The 20,817-nt window shown below is 45.9% G+C and overlaps 1 protein-coding gene across 1 annotated transcript in view; it reads right to left on the bottom strand.

Annotated features, from left to right (window-relative positions):
• Window positions 1-20,817, bottom strand: part of SLC2A9 (solute carrier family 2 member 9) — a 137,794-nt gene that overhangs the window by 108,975 nt on the left and 8,002 nt on the right. The window contains exons 2-4 of the mRNA XM_060246114.1: window positions 18,242-18,340; window positions 2,992-3,152; window positions 1,604-1,728 (exon numbers count right to left, since the gene is read on the bottom strand). Of these exons, the coding sequence (XP_060102097.1) occupies window positions 1,604-1,728; window positions 2,992-3,152; window positions 18,242-18,340 (385 nt within the window). The remainder of the gene's footprint in view (window positions 1-1,603; window positions 1,729-2,991; window positions 3,153-18,241; window positions 18,341-20,817) is intronic.

The raw sequence follows: 20,817 nt of genomic DNA, 5'->3' as shown, positions 1-20,817 counted from the left end.
AAACAAGCACATCTGGACTATGGCCCAAATGAAATCTCTGTCTGTTGCATGGTTCTCCCAGACACAAAACTAAACCAATATTGTGTGGGAGATATTTCATGAAACATGGAATGAGGAGAGATTCAGGTGGGTAGCCATGCTGGTCTGAAGCAGCAGAACAAAACGTGAGTCCAGTAGCACCTTTAAGGTGTCATTCCATAACAAAGTTGTTGTAGGCAGACGTTATTGTAGCTTCAGAGAACATTATTTGAATCTTGATGTTTGGGGAGCACATAGTGGGCATGCCAGCCTCTAGGTGGTTCCTGGGGATCCCCCAGAATTACAGCTCATCTCCAGGGTACAGAGATTAATTCCCCTGGAGAAAATGGATGCTTTGGAGGCTGGACTTTATGGCCTTGTACCCCACTGAGGTCCCTGGCCTCCCCAGGATCCATCCCTAAATTTCCACTTTCCCAACCTGGATCTGGTCTCCCATCCCCCACTGGTAGCCAGGTACCTAGTCAAAGTAGCTACATTTAAAAAGAGAGCTCAGAATACATTTTAACTCAAGTACCAAGTGAACCACCCTTAGGACTGTGTGAACCCTTTCTTCAAAAGCTAGAACCCCACCAGTTCAGGAAGAAGCTGAAAGGTTTGCTCCTCCAGCAAACAGCTGGCTACTGAAATCCCAGCATTTTAAAAGGCCAGCCCATGGACAGCCCCAGAAGTTTCTCACAAAGTCTACTGGATTGGGACCACAAATTTACTTTTCTTTGACATTCACCAGTGTCCTGAATTAGGGTTACCCGATGTCCTCTTTTTTATTGTCTCTTATAGTGAACTCTTTTGGGGTCTTTTTAAAAAAACTGATGAAAATGTCCTCTTTTGGGGTTGGAAGGTTAGGAATATTCCTAGTTAGTAGCATAAATGGCGGGGGTGTATATTAAAATGAGATTTGTCATAGCAGTCATTAGTTTGAAGTAGCCAGTTGGGAAATACATCCTCTTTTTTGCTTTTCAAAATACAGTAACTGTAATTGAATGTATTTACAATATCTTCACAAATCACTTCTGTTATATCATGGGCAGCTGTGAATTCTCTTATTGTATGGTATAGTTATTTTAACATGATCCTTTGAGGTCAAAGTCTTTGCTTTAGTTTCACTTTTCACTTGTGTCGCTGGCTGCTGGCTGTGGCTGCTGATGGCCTTGCTGATGTTCTAGCAAAGTTCTGTTCAATTTTGGCAATGTGGAGTTACTACAACTTTCTTATAGGATTTTTATACTCACAGCTGGGATGCATCCCAAATGCAAATGAGAAATACAACAGTCATGTCCCTTTTTGTGTTTTAAAAAAGACAGCAGCCTTGTAAGGAGAGAGAGCCCTGAGCTAGCCTGAACTTGTCAGATCTTGGAAGCTAAGCGGGGTCAGCCCTGGCTAGTATTTGGGTGGGAAACCTCCATGGTTGTTCAGGACTGCTTTGCACAGCCAGGCAATGGCAAATCACCTCTGCTTGTCTATTGCCTAAAAAACCCTACAGAATCACCATAAGTTAGCTATGACATGATGGTACTTTCCACCCCCATAAATTTCTCAAGCATACATTATAAAGGATAAATCATACCTCCATCAATACCAATTACAAATCGACCCAAAATAATCATTTCGATGGATCCTGCCAGTTGTGAAAATGCCATTAACAATGCAGCCACAATGGCAAATACGTTATTTAGCAGAAGCGTATGTTTTCTGGAAGGAAATAAAATACATAAGTATACATACACATTTACATACAAGGACTGCTTTCCCCTGTATAGTCTAGTCTGCCATTTAAGACCTTCTTCTCAAGCCCTGTTTGCTGTGCCACCACGTGCAGAGGAGATTGGCGGGGGACTAGAGACAGGGCTTTTCCAGTGGTGGCCCCTTGCATGTAGAATGCTTCCTTCTTAATGCTCTCCTGGCACCTACCTTGCTTTCCTTTAGGCACCAGGCCAAAACATGTATTTCTTTTAATCTACGATTTCATCTAAGGGGATTCTATCTTTTTAGACTGTTTTATAGTCTGCTTCTGGACTGAGGCTTCTGGGCTGCTCAGTGCTGTTATTATACCCAGGCTTCTTTTCAACAGCTGGAATTTAATGGCTTCCACTTAGTTTTATCACTCGCTTTTAATGGTTTTGACTTGATCAATTCTCGTTTCATTGTTTTAGTTGGAAACCTCCTCCAAGCACATGTCTGGAGAGGTGGCATATACATTTTTAAAAGTAAATAATACATAAAACTATATGGACAGCTGGGTAAATGACAGCATTTGACAATTCTCATAAATTAACTTCATATTACGTATAATGGGAAGAAGACTTTATATGGTATAGATCAAGTCTGTCTGAAGAAACGGAAAAGAGCAACAGTCTGGTGAGCAGTGACTCATACAAGCTCATACCCTTCCACAAATTTTGTTAGTTTTTAAGGTGCTCTTTGCATGGTATAGTGAATAATACTCCCCCCCCCCCCGTTTTTTAAAGAGCATTATATAAAGGCTCCACTGGCTGCTGATACACTCGGCGTATTGAGGCCAGAATACAGTGTGCATTAAGACAGCATACTTGAGGCAGGAGAACTTTCTTGATGAAACCCCATGCATGTAGGCATGTAGTTCTGCCTTCAGACATAAGGTTCCGAACCCCAAAGGCATAGAAAAGGTAGATTCTAGAACTCCTCCACACTGAAGGAGCTGAAATTACCTAGTTTAGCAGGAAAATCCCTTGCCGTGACCAGGATAGCCTGATCTCATCAGCCCCAGCTAGTATGGGGATGGGAGGCCTCCAAGGAAGTCCAGGGTCACTACGCACAAGCAGGCAATGACAAACCACCTTTTGCCTTGGAAGCCCTGTGGGGTCACCTCAAGTCAGCTGCAACTTGACCACAAAATACATACATGCATACAAAATCCATCAGAAACAATCAAGGAAACCAACCTACACAACATACACATATTTCTAGTTTGCTTACCGGCCAAAATATTTGACAGCTGGAGTAACAATGAAAGCACCAACCAGACCACCAATGGCAAAAATAGACACAGAGAGCGTCCACAGCAGTTTCACATTTTCCTGAGTGATGGATTCATTATACCTTCGCTCCCAAGTCTCATTGTAGAATTTCTTTATGAACTAACAGAAAAACATAATGATAAACAAGGCAATCTAGTGGGAAAATGATCAGAGAATCACACAGAGTTGGAAGGGGCCATACAGGCCATCTAGTCCAATCCCCTGCTCAGTGTGGGATGAACTGTTAAAAATATTTACACCATTAAAAAAATTAAACCGCTTTTTAGTTAATTTTGATATTTTTCATTTTAAATCATCCTGGTTTTCAGTGGAATATGTTTGTTTATAATTATAGCTGTTTGTTCAATGGAATATGCATTTCTAACCAACAAGAATATTAAACTTGAGACTTGGGTGGGTTGGAAGGAGAGAAAGAAGCAAGGCCAGGTGAGGCTATGAGGGAAAAGAGAGAACAGTGTGAGGAGTAGGGTGGGGGGAAGGACATGAGAAATTGAGTTCCCTTCCATGCATCTGGAAACTGAGTTCCCTTCCACTAGCTACTAGCTAGTGCCTATTGGAAATTTGATCAAGTGGTCTTAGTTGATGTCAAAAAAGAAAAATTGAGAAGATTGGCTCTTCAAGGAAGCATTTTATGTGAAATGTGATCCAAGTTGACAGGCACGTAAAGGGAACATCACCTTTGGAGCCAGGATTTGTAAGGAATTTGGATACCACACAGGATTGGACAAGAAGTGAGGAGGACTGGATATTCTCTGGACATTGAAATACTGTGGATCCTTTCCTTTTGTGAAATATTTTGGTATACTGTGTATTTGGTATTGTTGGAAACAAACATAGACAAATAACAATTACTTTGTGTATGTGTGTGTGTATATTTGTGTGTTTTGTACACAGTTGTTGTTTTCTGCTATAGACTGTGTTGCCACTTTTGTAAGGTGTAGCTTCCAGGTAGGGCCTGGAGACCTCCCAGAATTCCAAGAGATCTTCAGACTACAGAGCTCAGTCTGCTTGGAGAAAATGGCTGCTTTGGAGGGGGGACTTTAGGGCTTTATCCCTGTAGGGGCCCCTCCTTTTCCACACTCCATGAGGCAAGGAGCTCTCCTGGAATTACAACTGATCTCCAGACAACAGAGATCAGATCACCTGCCAAAAATGGCTGCTGGAAGTGGGCTAAATGGCATTATATCCCAATAAGGTCCTGTCCCTCCCACCCTCAACCCTACCATCACTGAGATCCACCAGCCAAATCGCCAGGATTTTCCCAACATGGAGTTGGCACTTCTAGTCCCAAACACAAACAACTGGTTGTTTCCATAAACTGACAATGAGGCTATAATATTATAGCTTTGTTGCTAATTTATTACTGATGTGATCAACCCTGAGCCCATCTGGGAAGGGTAGGATAGAAATGTGAGTGAGTGAGTGAGTGAGTGAGTGAGTGAGTGAGTGAATGAATGAATGAATGAATGAATGAATGAATGAATGAATGAATGAATGTGGAGAACAGCTATCTGCTCATACACTGAACATGACCATGCGAAGTGATGGTATCGCTTTACTCTGCTCTGGTTAGACCTCACCTAGTGTAGTGTCTTGGGCTTAACTAAAGCACCGCGCGGCCATGCAGCAGAGGCGACCAGGGGAAGTCCCTTGGTCGCCCTGCGCAGCGCGGGAAGAGACTCCGCCAATCAAGATCAGTGGCAGGACGTTTGACTGGCCAGGATTGGACTGGCCAGCTGGAGGGCTGTTCCGGGCCGAATGTATATAAAGCGGGTCCCGGCCCGCGTTGTTCTGTTCTGTGATGTACCTTCTAATAAAGTATGTTGCCTTCTGCACGTCTCGTCACTGAGTACATTACACTGGCGACGAGGATGGGATCTGGCTAAGAAGGCTTCCCCAGTGGAAAGCAGCTGACCTGGCTGGAGACGAGGAAGGCGCAGGACCGCAAGAAACTGAGACGCCCGCCGCCACAATGGCGAACTCTAGCGTAACGACGGGCCATCTTGCTGAATTCAACCCCGACCACCCCGAACGGTGGGAGACCTACACTGAACGGGTCGAGTGCTACCTGAGGGCCAACATGATCACAGACAACAACTGAATGAGGGACGTCCTGTTGAGCGTCTGCAGAGAGGCAACCTTCGAGATCGCACGAGGTCTCTCTGCCCCAGCGAAGCTCACCGAGAGGACATACGAGGAGGTCGTCAGACTCCTAACAGGGCACTTCTCGCCCCAACCGTCCATCGTCGCCCGCAGATTCCTCTTTCACAAGAGGGATCAGAAGCCCGGGGAAACGGCTGCAGTCTACCAGGCCGCTCTCCACCAGATCGCAGGAAACTGCAGTTTAGACAAGCAGGAAAAGGCTCTGAGGGACCGATTCATCTGGGGCCTCCGTGATGAAAGGCTGCAGCAGAAGCTCTTCGCCAAGGAAGAGCTCACCCTCCAACAAGCCTTCAACGAGGCGACGGCCTTCGAGAGGGCCACCAAAGCGTACAGCCACCCACGTGGAGAGCCAGTCCACCAGGAAGAGATGGCACCGGGTGATCGGGAGGACGAAGAGGCTTTCCAGCTCCAGCGGCCACAAGGAGCGGACCCAAGAGCCCCCACGAGACAGCGAGCGATGGAGAGACCCTCCACCATCAAATGTGCCAGCTGTGGCGACCCCCACGAGAGGAGGGACTGTCCATACCACAACATGGACTGCCGGAGCTGTGGAAAGATGGGCCACATCACTCGGTCTTACCGGGCCAAGAACAGCCACCGGCGACCGACAGCGCATCACGATTCTACCGAGGCCCACACGACAGCGTCTACCAGCCTGCAGGTATTGAACTTGCCCCTCTCTGCCCCTGACAAGGTCAAAATGTGGTCCTCATCGAGGGCGCCCCCTGCCTCATGGAGGTGGACTTGGGTTCCTCCATCTCCATAATTTCGGAGGAAACCCTAAGGAAACTATGTCCCCGCCGCCGCCTCACCCTGAGGCCGGCTGACTTTGCTCTGAGGGACTTCCAAAAAAACCCGGTGCACATCGTGGGCTGGACCCGGGTACGGGTAGAGAGAGGGAACTTCAGGGGTCCCCTGGACATTCTGGTGGTCAAGCGCCAGCTCACCACCCTACTGAGACTGGCCTGGTTCCAACCATTAGGGATCCAGTTAGTGGGGGTGGAGCAAGTGCAGACGAGCAGTTTTGAGGACGTCTGCCAAGAGTTCCCAGCAGTTTTCGACGGGTCCCTGGGGAGTTACAAAGGGCCGCCCATCACCCTGCCGCTCGATCCCCTAGTCAGACCGATCCGGCTCAAGGCGAGGCGAGTCCCGTTCGCCTTAAAACCTAAGATAGAGGTGGAACTGGACCGCCTCACAGCCCAGGGAGTCTTAGAACCAGTGTCTTATGCAGCCTGGGAAACCCCCATAGTCACACCAGTGAAGCCAAATGGGGACGTGAGAATTTGTGCTGACTACAAGTGCACGATAAACAAAGCACTCCAGGACAACCCCTACCCTGTCCCGCTGTTCAGCCACGTACTGGCGGCACTAGCAGGGTCCAAAATTTTTGGAAAGCTGGATCTGGCACAAGTGTACCAACAACTACCAGTCGACGCCAAGACAGCTGAGGCACAGACCATTGTGACCCACAGGGGAGCCTTTAGGGTGTGGTGGCTACAATTTGGGGTTAGCGTAGCTCCGGGGATTTTTCAGAGCATAATGGACTCTCTCCTTAAAGGGATCCCCGGAGTGCAGCCATTTTTCGATGACGTTCTAATCGCCGCCCCAGATGCAGGAGAGTTCAACAGCCACCTGAGAGAGGTACTCCGCCGCTTCCAAGCGGCGGGGCTGAAGGTCAAAAAAGAAAAATGCTTCCTAGGGGTACCGCGGGTGGAGTTCCTGGGGTTTGCCGTGGACGCAGCAGAAATCCACCCGACTGAGGACAAGACCAGGGTATTGTTCAGGCCCCAGCCCCCACTTGCAAGGCAGAGCTACAAAGTTTCTTGGGGTTGTTGAACTTTTACCATTCGTTCTTGCCCCACAAAGCTGCCATAGTGGAACCGCTTCACCGGCTGCTGGACAAACAAGCCCCGTGGGTCTGGGGGAAGCGCCAAGCTGCTGCGTTCCAAGCGGTGAAAGACCTCCTAGTCTCGAACGCCGTGCTGCACCACTTCGACGAGGGCCTGCCGCTGATTCTGGCTTGCGATGCTTACTCGTACGGAGTGGGCGCCGTTCTGGGGCACCAACTCCCGGACGGGAGAGAAGTCCCGGTGGCATACTACTCGAGGACCCTGACCCCTGCGGAGCGCAATTACGCTCAGATTGATAAGGAGGCTTTGGCAATCGTGGCGGGGGTGCACAAATTTAATGACTACCTGTATGGTAGGCGTTTCACCATCGCCACGGACCACAAGCCGCTCCTGGGTCTCCTCGCCCCCGACCGTCAGACCCCACAAATATTGTCGCAGCGGGTGCTGAGGTGGAACCAATTCCTGAACTCATACTCCTACACCTTAGTGCACCGCCCGGGCAAAGCCATGGCACACGCGGATGCCCTCAGCCGCCTGCCGCTTCCCTCGACCGACCCAGATCCCGCCCCGGCCCACTTGGTGATGCTCATTGAGTCCCTGCCCGAGCGCCCCCTCCACGCCGCGGAGGTGGCTTGGGCGACAGGCAGGGACCGTATCCTCGCTCGGGTTTTGGACTGGGTGGGAAGGGGGTGGCCCACAGGCAAGGTGGACAGTGAGTTCAGGCCGTTCGCATCCCGTAGACACGAACTATCCACCCACAAAGGATGCATACTCTTGGGCAGCAGGGTGGTGGTCCCCCCCCCTCATGCGCAAACAGGTACTCGAAGCCCTACATGAAACCCACCCGGGGATCGTGAGGATGAAAGCCCTGGCCCAAAGCTATGTATGGTGGCCAGGTATGGATGAGGAGATAGAAGGGTGGGTGAGTAGGTGCCAGACATGCCAAGAGTCCAAGCCCGATCCGCCCTCCGCACCAGTACACCGGTGGGAGTCCAACCGGCGGCCGTGGTCCCGTCTTCACTTAGATTTCGCCGGGCCATACCAGAGTCAAATATTCTTTATCCTGGTCGATGCCTACACAAAATGGCTGGAGGTGATCCCAGTAGCGTCTACCTCCACGGCAGCAGCTGTCAGAGCCTTACGGAGGGTTTTCTGCACGCACGGGATCCCCGATACCCTGGTCACGGACAACGGCACCGCATTTACCTCCTGGGAGTTCTGGGAGTTCATCGGAAGATACCTCATAAAGCACATTAGGTCCGCCCCCTTCCATCCGGCCACCAACAGGCCAGGCAGAACGCATGGTGCGAACCACCAAAGAGGCGCTGGGTCACATTGTCCAAGGGGACTGGGACCAACGCCTCGCAACCTTCCTGTTCCATAACAGGATTACCCCCAACCCAACAACAGGGTCCAGCCCTGCGGAACTACTCATGGGGAGGAAATTAACAACCAGGCTAGACAGGCTACACCCGGACCGAGCCACAGACGTCCGCAGTTCCCCAGAAGTCAGGGAAGCGGTGCGGGGGTTCTTTCTGGGCGATTCCGTGTATGCGAAGAACTTCGCAAGCAGTCCAGAATGGGTAGCAGGCCAGGTCCTTAGGGTGACGGGGTCCCGATCATATGAGGTAGCGACCGAGGGGGGCCAGGTTCTGAGGAGGAAACATCGACCAGCTGTGCCGCCGCATCTTGCCGGAGGAACCACCAGAGGCGGGGAAAACGATGAGCAGGGAAGAGCCAGTGACGGAAACCCCAGAAGCCAGCACCGAGCCTGCCTACATACGATCCCCCAAGGCCGGCCGATCCTGAACTGCAACCAGAGCCGGCCCGCCAGCCACCGGGGGCGAATCCACAGGAGGAGACCCCCGCCTCGGTGCCCGCTTCCACGCCGCTAGCAACCCTGCGGCGATCTACCCGGGAACGCAGGGCGCCAGCCTACTTGCAGGATTATGTATCGTAGACTAGGGGGGGAGGAATGTAGTGTCTTGGGCTTAACTAAAGCACCGCGCGGCCATGCAGCAGAGGCGACCAGGGGAAGTCTCTTGGTCGCCCTGCGCAGCGTGGGAAAAGACTCCGCCAATCAAGATCAGTGGCGGGAAGTTTGACTGGCCAGGATTGGACTGGCCAGCTGGAGGGCTGTTCCGGGCCGAATGTATATAAAGCGGGTCCCGGCCCGCGTTGTTCTGTTCTGTGATGTACCTTCTATTAAAGTATGTTGCCTTCTGCACGTCTCGTCACTGAGTACATTACACCTAGAATATTGTGTTCAGTTTTGGGCACCACAATTTAAGGATATAGACAAGCTGGAACGGGTCCAGAGGAGGGCAACAAAGATGGTGAGGGGTCTGGAGATCAAATCCTATGAGGAAAGGTTGAAGAAGCTGGGTATTTGTTTAAAAAGAGCTGGTTTTTGAAGGAGCTCTAAAAACCTTCCTGGAGGTTTTTAAACAGAGGCTAGATGGCCATCTGATAGCAATGCGAATCCTGTGAATTTAGGGGAAGGTATTTGTGAATTTCTTGCATTGTGCAGGGGGTTGGATTAGATGGCCCTGGGGGCCATCTCTGATTCCAACTCTATGATTCTGGAGAGGAGACAACTGAGAGGTGATATGATAACCATATCCAAGAACAGTTGCCATATAGAGAATGGTGCAGAGTTGTTTCTATTGCCATGGAAAATCAGACCAGAACCAAAAAGTTGAAATTAAATCAAAAGAGTTTTTGGCTAAACATTGGGAAGAACTTCCTAACAGAGTGGTTCCTCCATGGAACAGCCTTTCTCAGGAGGTGGTGGACTCTCTTTCTTCAGAGGTTTTCAAACAGAGGCTAGATGGCCATCTGACAGCAATGCTGAATCTGTGAACTTCGGCAGATCATGAGGGGGAGGGCAGGAAGGATTTCAACAGTGCTTACTTCTTGTGACACCTTCTTATATGCCAGGGGAAATGCTGGTGATTGCTACTTTGGGGTCAGGAAGCAATATTTCTCCAGACCAGTTTGGCCAGGGATCCTGGAGGGTTTATTGCTGTCTTCTGGGCATGGAGCCTGCAGGGGTGACTGAGGTGTTGTGACTGAGGGGTAGTTGTGAATTTCCTGTATTGTGCAGGGGGCTGGTCTGGATGGCCCTGGAAGTCCCTTCCTATTCTATGATACTTAGAAGGTTTACAGCTATGTAAGCCCCAACAATTTCTTGGTTTTATGCCCTCAAGGGACAAAATGAAGAGCTTGTCTCAGTCTTTGTTTCGGAGGACGAGGCTTACTACATCCACACTGGATAAACTGTTCAAGCCTGTAATTGTTCAACCTAACAGCAAAGGGCAAACAGTGAAGATCAAAGGTGTGCAATAAATGCAACTGGACTGTGACTAATTTCAGCATTTCGCAACCTCTTTACATGTGACCCTTAGCCAGAGCCCTGAAGCTCTCTTTGCAACTTTTCTTCTGAGAAGAGGTTTTTTTTCACTTTAATTGCTCTGAAGAGAAATATTGGACTTACTTGAAGATTTCTTCTCTTCAGTGGGGCAAAGTCATCTGCACTGGTTAGGCCACGCCTCCTCTCACTCCAGGCAGGGGTATGCAAATTTTTTGTATGCCTTTCTTGGACAGAGGAGGGGTGTCCTTCCAGACATAGACTTGCCCAGTTCAAAAACACACTCAAGTCATGCATAACAAACAGAAACTGTTTTAATGGTAAGATTCACAAGGAAACAATACTGCAAGTCAAAAACTGATACTAGTACCATACACCAAAGACAAAAACCAAGAGTGGGAGAAATGAATGACTTCACCACACTGAAGAGAAGAAGCCTTCAGATGTCCAATGTTTCAGTGGGTGCAGTCATCCAGACCGGTTATATCCAAGCAAAAATCTGGGTGGGAAGTAAACATGTAACTGTTCCAGCACCTGTCAAGAGTACTCTTTGTCAGGTTGACCCTGACATGGTTTTTTCCTTTTCATATGCACTCTGTTCAGTTTTGATTGCGTGCTTGCATGTAACCCTGCTGATGTTTCAAGTGTGTGCAGGAGGGAGGATGGGGACAGAGACCTCATTATAAGTATTATTGTTGCAGTGGGCTTGCTTATCTAGTAGTTATAGTAACAGACCCATCTGACCTTGAAGGTGGGAGGCCAACGAAGATGCCTTGTGCCTTCCTGTAGCAGCTTTCATGAAAACTAGTGGGGTGGAGACAGATTTTGCCCACGTTTTTGGATGTCTATAATTGTAATCACTTTGCCTATTGGGTAATTCCTGGTAATGGCTTTCTAACAGAAGGTCATCTCTTGTACTGAACTCTCAATAAATCCTGACCATATTTTTAGGTGCATGGAGTCTTGGAGTCAGTAACAGGCAAAACTTTACACTCTTCTTCTAAATGCAGCTTCCATGGAACTGTGATGGTTGATCCTGTAATGTCAGATAAAGGTAGAAAAGAACAGCCAGATCACTGCCCTACATATTTCTGAAATGGGAGCTCTGGTGGTGAGAGCGGCTGACTTCACAGCAGATCTAATGGAGCAAGCTGTGATCCCTATAGCAGCACTAAGTCCCAGAGGCTCATAGGCTTTATGCATACACAGTTTTATCTGGAAGGCAATGGTTGCTTTCTATCCAAATCTTAGGTTCTATGTGATACAAAGAGAGTATCCAACAGTCTATTGCCATGGAAGTTGGAGGCTCTCTAAATGTAAGTATTAAGGGACCTCCAGACTTGTGCCCTAGTTCCTCCTTCAGGGAGAAGGCTTGGGGCAAAAATCAACCAACTGTTGGTTTAAATGATAAGGAGAATTAACTTTAAGAATGAAAGACAGGTTCGTCCTTAAGACCACTGAGTCTTTGTAAAATGTGTAAAGCTCTTTCCTAAATGAAAGAGCTCCTATTTCTCAGACTTTCCTGGCAGAAGTAACAGCAACTAGGAAAGTCTTTTAAATCTATTTAATTTAGTGGGTCAAAAGGTGGTTTTGTAAGACCTTTGACAAACTCGTTGCTGTAAATTTTTGCTGCAAGGAGGTGCCAGTTGTGCGACTCCCTTGAGGTACCTTTTCACATATTTATTGGTGGTAATGGGAGCCCAACCCTTTATTTCCCAGGACAGCTGTAATACCTGCCACTGATGATTTCTGTATCTTTGGATGGAGACCCTTCTTCCACCCCATACATAAGAAAGCAATGGCATCCTGTGGCATCAGTTTAAACAAATCCAAGTGTCAATCAGTTGCCCATTTACTGAAAGTTGACCGGTACGTGTAAACCAATTTTATTGTTTTTAGCAATATATTGAAAAGTATTCATCAAACATATACTTAAAGATATTAACCAATACACTACAAAATTTCCTCCTCCCCCTACCTCCTCTATTTCACGACCTCCGCCGGTGCTTGAAACGATTAAAAAGAAAATAAAGGTAAAATTCACAATTGTAGAATCTTCACTAAAAGTTAGTTACCTTAAAACAAAATGAACCAAGACTATGTAATAATTATTATTATATAATTAACCCTCTATTTATCTCTTGGTCTAACCCTTTGCTAAATTACATATTAAATCAAAAAGTCAATATTTGCAGCTTTATCTTCTCAATAAAAGTTCAATTGATGTTATCAAAAATCACTAAGTGTCTCTTCACTTTCCAGTGTTTTTCTATATACTTTTGAAATTTCTCCCAATCATCTTTAAACTTTCCTGAGTTACAGTCTTTTAAGATTCTAGTAAGTTTGTTCATTTCACTCCAGTAAGTTTGTTCATTTCACTCACATCTGGTGCTCTCTTGGTGTTATATCCCAAGATTTTCGAAATCTCTTGTTGAAACATTTGCCAAAATTGTTTCGCTTTTTTGCAAGTCCACCACATATGGTAGAAGGAACCTTCATGTTTTTTACACTTCCAACACCTGTCTGATACTTGATTATTCATTTTTGCTAATTTCTTAGGTGTCATATACCACCTATACAGCATTTTCAAACAATTCTCTTTTATATTATAGCACGTTGATATTTTCATAGAGTTGTTCCATAGGTGTTCCCATGTCTCCATTTGTATTTCTTTATTCATATTTATTGCCCATTTTATCATTTGAGATTTCACTACTTCATCTTCTGTAGACCATTTCAATAGTAACTTATAGATCCTCGAAATCAATTTTTCATCCTCGCCCAACAGCATTTTTTCCATTTCTGTTTGATCTTGTCTTATCCCTGTATTTCTAATATCATGCTCCACCAAGCTTTTAATTTGTCGCAGTTGATACCAATTAAATTTGTCCTGCAATTCTTCCGCCGATTTTAGTTCCACCTTGCCTCCCTGTATCTTTAGCAGTTGTTTATATGATAACCATTTATCTTCTTGTGGATCTGAAGACAACTTTACGACTTCTGTTGGCACAATCCATAGTGGTTTTCTCTCATCACCATATTTGTTATATTCAACAAGTTTCTTCTTATGTGAGAAAAATCCATCCATCTTTTCCTTTCCATAATACATATAGGCATGCCAACCAAAAATATTTCCATGGCCTTCTAATGCCAATAATTTTCTATTAAGCAAAGTTATCCAGTCCTTAATCCATACCAAACAAACTGCATCATGATATAACTTAAAGTCGGGCAACTGGAAGCCACCCCTTTCTTTTGCATCCGTCAGAATTTTCATTTTAATTCCTGTTTTTTTACCCACCCATACAAATTCTGATATCTTTTTTTTTGCCAAAAATTGAATTGTTTATTGTCTTTCACTATCAGAATTGTTTGAAAAAGAAACATCATTCTCGGTAGAACATTCATTTTGATTGCAGAGATCCTACCCAGCATAGACATATTCAGTTTGTTCCATTTTAACATATCTTCTTCAATTTTACGCCAAAGCTTTTCGTAATTATTTTTATACAAATCAATATTTCTCATCGTAATCTCTACACCTAGATATTTTACTTTTGAGGTAACTTCACATCCAGTTAAGCTTTGTAATTCTTTCTGTTTGCTCAATGACAGATTCTTACTTAAAATTTTTGATTTTTCTTTATCAATATGGAAGCCCACCAACTCTCCATACTCTTTAATTTTGTTTAACAATAAGGGCGTCACTTGTAGTGGGTTTTCATTGATCAACATCACATCATCTGCAAATGCCCTATATTTATAAGAAAACCCTTTCAATTTCAACCCCTCTATTTCTTTGTCCTCTTTAATTTGCATCAGCAAAATCTCTAAAGTCATTATAAATCTTAACAGAGATAGAGGACAACCTTGTCTTGTTCCTTTGCTAATTATCATTTGTTCTGTCAGGTCTGCATTCACACAAAGTTTAGCTTGTTGTTCTGTATCCCAATTTCAATTTCTCCATCACCGCAAACATAAAGTCCCAATTAAGATTATCAAAAGCTTTCTCTGCATCGGCAAAAAAAAAATGCTACCTCCTTTTCTGGATGCTTTTCGTAATATTCTACAATGTCTATTACTGTTCTGATATTATCTCTTATTTGCCTCCTGGGGAGAAAACCTGCTTGCTCCTCTTGTATAAAAGTATTCAAATGCTGTTTGAGTCGTTCTGCTAGTATCATAGCAAATATTTTATAATCATTGTTAAGTAGCGAAATCAGTCTATAATTTTTAACATTCGTGGCATCTCTAGCTTCTTTTGGTATCAATGAAATAACTGCTTCCTTCCATGTATTTGGCACTTTCCCAACTTGTCTGCTACTATTCATCAATTTTTGAAGTTTGGGTACTAATGTATCTGCCAGGGCTTTATAAAATTTTGCTGAAAAACCGCCGGGACCCGGTGCTTTGCCTAATTTCATTGAACTAATTGCTGATTCAATTTCTACTTTTTCAATTGGTTCATTTAAAGTTTTTTCCATACTTTCTGTTAAGGGCTTTACTTTTATTCTCTGCAAATACACCTCTATTTTCTCTTTATCTACTTGTTGACCTTTAAATAATTTAGCATAATATTTGTAAAATTCCCTTTTAATTCCAGCTTGATCCACAATATCTTTACCTTCCAATAAGATTCTGTTTATGAATTTATTTTCTTTTTTTCTTCATTTGCCACACCAAATATTTCCCAGGTTTATTAGCACCCTCAAAGGATTTCTGCTGCAGTCTTTTTAAGTTCCATTCCACCTGGGGCTGAGAGGGCTCTCACAACAGCTGGCCTTTCAAGGACAACTCCTGCCAGAGCTATGGCTAACCCAAGGCCATTCCAGCAGCTGCATGTGGAGGAGTGGGGAATCAAACCCGGTTCTCCCAGATAAGAGTCCGCACACTTAACCACTGCACCAGAGGTGGCCAACGGTAGCTCTCCAGATGTTTTTTGCCTACAACTCCCATCGGCCCCAGCCATGGGCCATGCTGGCTGGGGCTGATGGAAGTTGTAGGCAAAAAACATCTGGAGAGCCAACGTTCCCTACCCCTGGTCTAGTCCTTCTGCTGTGGCATTTGTGTACCTCAACAGGAACCTCAGAGGTTGCAAATAGGTCCAGGATTAGCATGCCGAATCTTTTGGTTATTTCTTGAAAGGCTTAGTTGTTTAGGGACCATTCTGCTTGGTCCAGGTCCATGCCACTTAGCCAGTCTGCCTGCATGTTCAGACTGCCCTAAGATGATGGTCTCTCAAACCTGCCAGGTGCTCCTCTGCCTACTGAAAGATCTGGATGCTTCCCAGTGTAGGAACAGGGCTCTTGTGCCCCCCTGATGTGGGCTTTGGCCATCCTTACTAGTTGCCCATCCTTACTAGTACAAAACAGTTCTGAATCAGAGATCTGAAAGCAAATACGGTGAGTTTGAATAGGTTTATATTGCGCTTCTTCTCCATTGTTGACCACTTTCCTTGAACTACCTGTTCCAGATGATGTGCTTCCCAACCCCTCGAGCTGGCATCCGTCATCACTATGATGTGAGGTAGAAGAAGTAAGGACATTCCCAGACTCAGACAGAGTGGGGATATCTACCAGGTTAGAGACTCCTTTAAGGTGGGAGTCAAAAGAACGTTCTTTGATGTCTCTTTCCTATTGTAGTAAGGTTCTTTGCAGAGTTCTTGCATGAAATCACACTCATGGCACTAAATCTATGGTGGCAATCAGCATTCCCAGTAATTGTGATAGTCTCATTAGGTCTGCATGTTTCTGGTCCCTGATAGCTCTCTGATCTTAGCTTGTTTCTCTGGAGGGAGGAGCACTCTGGACAGTCAAGTGTCTATCTTGGCTCCCAAATATTTGATGGGGGGAGTCAGGTGGCTCTTCTGTGTATTTATGAGAAAGCCATGAGCTTGGAGGAAGTGAATGGTGGTGGTTCTGGTGTAGGAATAGCTCCTCTCTTGATCCTGCACCCTGACTAAGATACTGTCAAGATAGGGGTATGCAAGAACCTCTCTTTGCCTCAGGGCGGCTATTAGTGATCCGGACATTGGGCAGGGGGAAGACAGCAGGCTGAATACTTAGGGGGAGGATGACAGGCTGAAACAAAGTGCCCTATATTGGTAATGTCGTGCTTTGAACATGAAGCATGGGTACTTCCTGCATGTTAGATGTATCAGGATGTTGTGCCCCTCCTCCTCTGCCAGGCCCCTTTCTCTGGTGGCTGTTGCACCACCCCATTTCGAGGGTACAGCCAGAGGTCTCAGAACTAGTGGGAGTCTGACTTAACTTCACCCTGGCAACTCCTCCATTGACTGTTTGCTGACCGACTGCCCTTCTCTCTCTGTGCTGTGCTGGTCTCTGGCTCTAACTCCCCAAATACAGCCAAATCAGATTATCTAATGTTTTTCAGGGGCTGTCCAAATACCACCAAATCAGTATTCAGCAGTATTTGGCGATATTCAACTCCATGGACCATTAAAATCAATGGCAAAATAGAATAAAAGGAAAGGCGGCTGGGGGGCAGAAGGTTTGAGGTAGAGGCTCCAAAATTGCAGGGCAGCTGCCGGGGCTTCTCCTCCACAGAACTCCCAAGTTTCAAAAAACTTGGACCAGGGGATCCAATTCTAGGGGCACTCAAAGAAGGTGCCCCATCACCATTATTTCCTATGGGCCATTGAAGTCAGTGGTGAAATAGGGCATAATTAATGGCAGCTGGTGGGGAGGGGGTTGAGGGAGAGGCCCCAAAACTGCAGGGCAGCTGCAGGGGCCTCTCCTACACAGGACCCCAAAGTTCCAGAAAGATGGGAACTGGAAGTCCAATTTCTAGGGGCACCCAAAGAGGACCCTTTTCCCCCATGGTGGGGGGGGGGGGAGTCATTTTTTTCACTGTAATGCAAAAAAAAAAAAGTGTTGGGAGTTTTAATGAAGATGCTGCCTGTATATTCTGGCTTTCCCTTTGTCTGAGGCTTCAGCCTACGGTGGCTTTTCTCTCAATTTGTCTTTCTTTTTGGCAGATTCAGAGCCCTGGACCTTTCTGAAAGAATTTTATTCCATCTCCCCTGTAAAAATGGTGTTTCTTGTTGGGTGTTGAATGAAGTTTGATCACAAAAGTGTGTATAAACATAATGAAGAAGCATTTTCTGCATGACTTGGGACACATGTGGAACCTCTGGAAGGTGTATTGTTCCTGACTTCAGCCCAAGGGGCCTCCTTCCAAGCCAGAGGGTGGCTCTGTGGCCCAGAGGAGGGCTCTGCACTCAGCTGAGTGGGGGGCAGGAGACCAGCGACCACAGCAGTACTCACTCCGTGGCTCATATCTGCAATTACCATCAGCCAAAGAGCCACATTTACCCTATATTTACCCCATTCCTGGTATGAGGTCTTCATCTCAGGAAGGCATACGCGTTTATGCTCCTCTAGTGGCAAATGTTTCTGAGTAGAAAAAGGAAAGGAAAGGTCCCCTGTGCAAGCACTAGTCGTTTCTGACTCTGGGGTGACGATGCTCTCACAACGTTTTCACGGCAGTCTTTTTTTACGGGGTGCTTTGCCATTGCCTTCCCCAGTCATCTATGCTTTCCTCCCAGCAAGCTGGGTAGAAACCACCTGCTAATCACACTTTCCTGAAATACAGGGCAGGTGCCAGAGTGGGGAATGGTGTTCAGGAAAAGCCAAAGGTGGCTCCCAACATACCAAGTGAGCATCGTTGAGTTACCCTTTCCCAACCTATCAATTTGTTTACAATTGCTCTTTTAACTGGGAGCAGCTCTGGGGCAACAGTGCCCTCTTCTGGGCTTAGATCATGTTGAAATGCTGTTCACTTACCAGGGCTGGTGCATTTACTACTGACAGATTGTAGCCATACAAAAAAGAGGATCCAAAGGCCCCAGCCAAGGCAGCCACCATGAGACTGGCAGACCAGTCCTGAAATGGAATCAATACAGAAATACTGTTAATCAGAGGGAAAAGCAGACTAGATTTGAACAAAGCACAAACTGCATGTGTATGTGTTTAAATCAAAAGATTCCTAGAGTTTATTTTACAAAATTTGCATCCCAACTTTCAGTTCTCACAAGGTCCACTAAGTAGCCTAACAACTGGTTCTTTCAGGTAAGGCTGCAGATGTCTGGTATGATCTGCCCCCTCCTGCTGTATTCTGCCTCAGACCTGTTATTTTGTTATTTGGGTTGTAAGTAAGTAAAGTAAAGTAAAATTTTATTTGTATCCCGCCCTCCCCCGCTGAAGCAGGCTCAGGGCGGCTAACAATACAATGACCAATGGTACATTAATAAATAGAACAGTAATAAACAACACAATGACCAATGGTACATTAATAAAACAATTACATTATTTATACATGAACATGTATAAATTATTGTTTATACATGAACATGTGTTAAACACCTATGACTTGACTATTAGAATGTGTTCGGTTTGTCCAAAAACTACCACCATCTTATCTTTATTATTATTATGTTTTTAATTATTATATATTGCTGACTGATACTTTTATTATTTTATTGCATATGTATTTATACTGTAACCTGCCCTGAGCCTGCCTTGGCAGGATAGGCAAGATAGAACCAGAAATAAAATAAACCAAACATTGGACTCAACAACAGCAAACATTGGCTTTGAAGGTCAACAACAGCATCTGGAACTGTGCCTAGAAGCAAACTGGGAGCCAGTGTGGACAGGCAAAGTGATAAGGTCCCTACAACCCATTCCAGTCAACCACCTGGCTGCAGTGCTCTGCACCAAATGAAATTTCTGAGCATTTCTCAAGAGCAGCACACTGCAGTACTCTAATCCAGATGTACCACAGGGGCCAGATTTTTTTCCCAGGAAAAGCCACAGCTGGCTAACTAGTTGAAAACTTCTCTGGCAGTAGGCCCAGGTCCAAGACCACCCCCAGAGGATGAACCTGTTCCTTCCAGGAGAGTGCAACCCTATCCAGAAGGGGTGATGCCTGGCATCCCAGGCCAGACCTTCCACCCAACAGTCATTACAGCAAGAGACGCTTTAACAAGAGAAAGTTTGCTGTCAAAGAAATATCATGCCCTTTGGTACATGATGAGTGCTGCTGAGTGCAGACTGGAAAACTGCATCTTTTGATGGTGTGGTTACTGGACCAGGATCTGGGAGATCCAGGTTCAAATCCCCACTCATGCCATGGAAACTCACTGGGTGACCTTGGGTCAGTCACCCCCTCTCAGCCTCACCTACCTCACAGGGTTGCTGTGAGAATAAAATAGATGTAAACTGCTTTGGGTCTCCATTGGGAGAAACGCAAAGGAAATAAATAAATAACTCACATCCCAGAAAAGTAAAAAATACCAGCATAATTGTTTGGGAATCTCAAGCCATCTAAAATGATACTATCCTTCCATGAGTGGAGTGCCAGTGAGGTGCGACCTGCAGGCAGAACTGCCAAGCGGCTCCTGGCCTTACGCAGAAGGAAGCTGGAGAGTCCTCTCTGCTTATGCTTATTCAAGCACCTTATCTAAGACTGGTGGCTAATTATGAAAACAGCCAACCGAGGTGTTCAACTAATTAAATACATTTAATTTGCATTTGGCTTCAAGCAGTTTTCTAAGGTCTAAGGAAGGATACATGCCCCAATCTCACCAGACCCTGGTGTCAGAACTTGTAACTTTTGCTTTACTTGCCTTGACCAAACTGACTCCATGCTGTAACTTAGTAATAACATAAAGTGCCTGACCACAGCAATTAACCCTGGCCCCTGTGCTATGCCAAATATTTAGGGCAGTAGAGCAGGTGGCAGATAGTCTCTGCTTAACATCCACAGGTGCCCTTTGAAGACAGGCCGTTTGGCCTTCACAACAGGGGAGCATCCTCCCTTCTGATAACGAAGTCTGGGAAAAGAGACACTTGTCTGTGACCGTGTGAATGATTGTTTTATTGTGCTTTACTGATGGCATAAAATGTAACCAACTGCCAAGAATTGGCATTACTGTTATTTCGTTGCTCTAGTACTGTAGTTCTTCAATAAAGATCCTAACTTGTAACAAGTATTGGAATCGTCTGAAGTTCATCCAAGTTCTGACACCTGGAATGTAAGGGTCAGCTCTGGTTGGTACTTGAGCGGGACACCTCCAAGGAATACGAGGAGCGTGACTGTCAGAACTTGTAACTTTATGTGCTTTACTTGACTGAACTGACTCCATGTTATAATTTAGAGTGCCTGACAGCGGTCATTGACCCAAGGCCCTTTGCTATGCAAAATATTTAGAGGGTAAGACAGGCGGCAGAGAGTCTCTGCTCAACATCACAGGTGCGCTTTGAAGCCAGGCCGTTTGGCCTTCGCAACAGGGGGGCATCCTCCTTTGCTGATAACGAAGGCTGGGAAGAAGAGACTCTCACTTGATCCCATGTGACTT

The sequence above is a fragment of the Heteronotia binoei genome, chromosome 9, assembly GCF_032191835.1.
Source record: "Heteronotia binoei isolate CCM8104 ecotype False Entrance Well chromosome 9, APGP_CSIRO_Hbin_v1, whole genome shotgun sequence".
Lineage (NCBI taxonomy): Eukaryota > Metazoa > Chordata > Lepidosauria > Squamata > Gekkonidae > Heteronotia > Heteronotia binoei.
The sequence above is the reverse complement of the archived record's forward strand: the minus strand, read 5'-3'. Positions and strand labels throughout refer to the sequence as shown.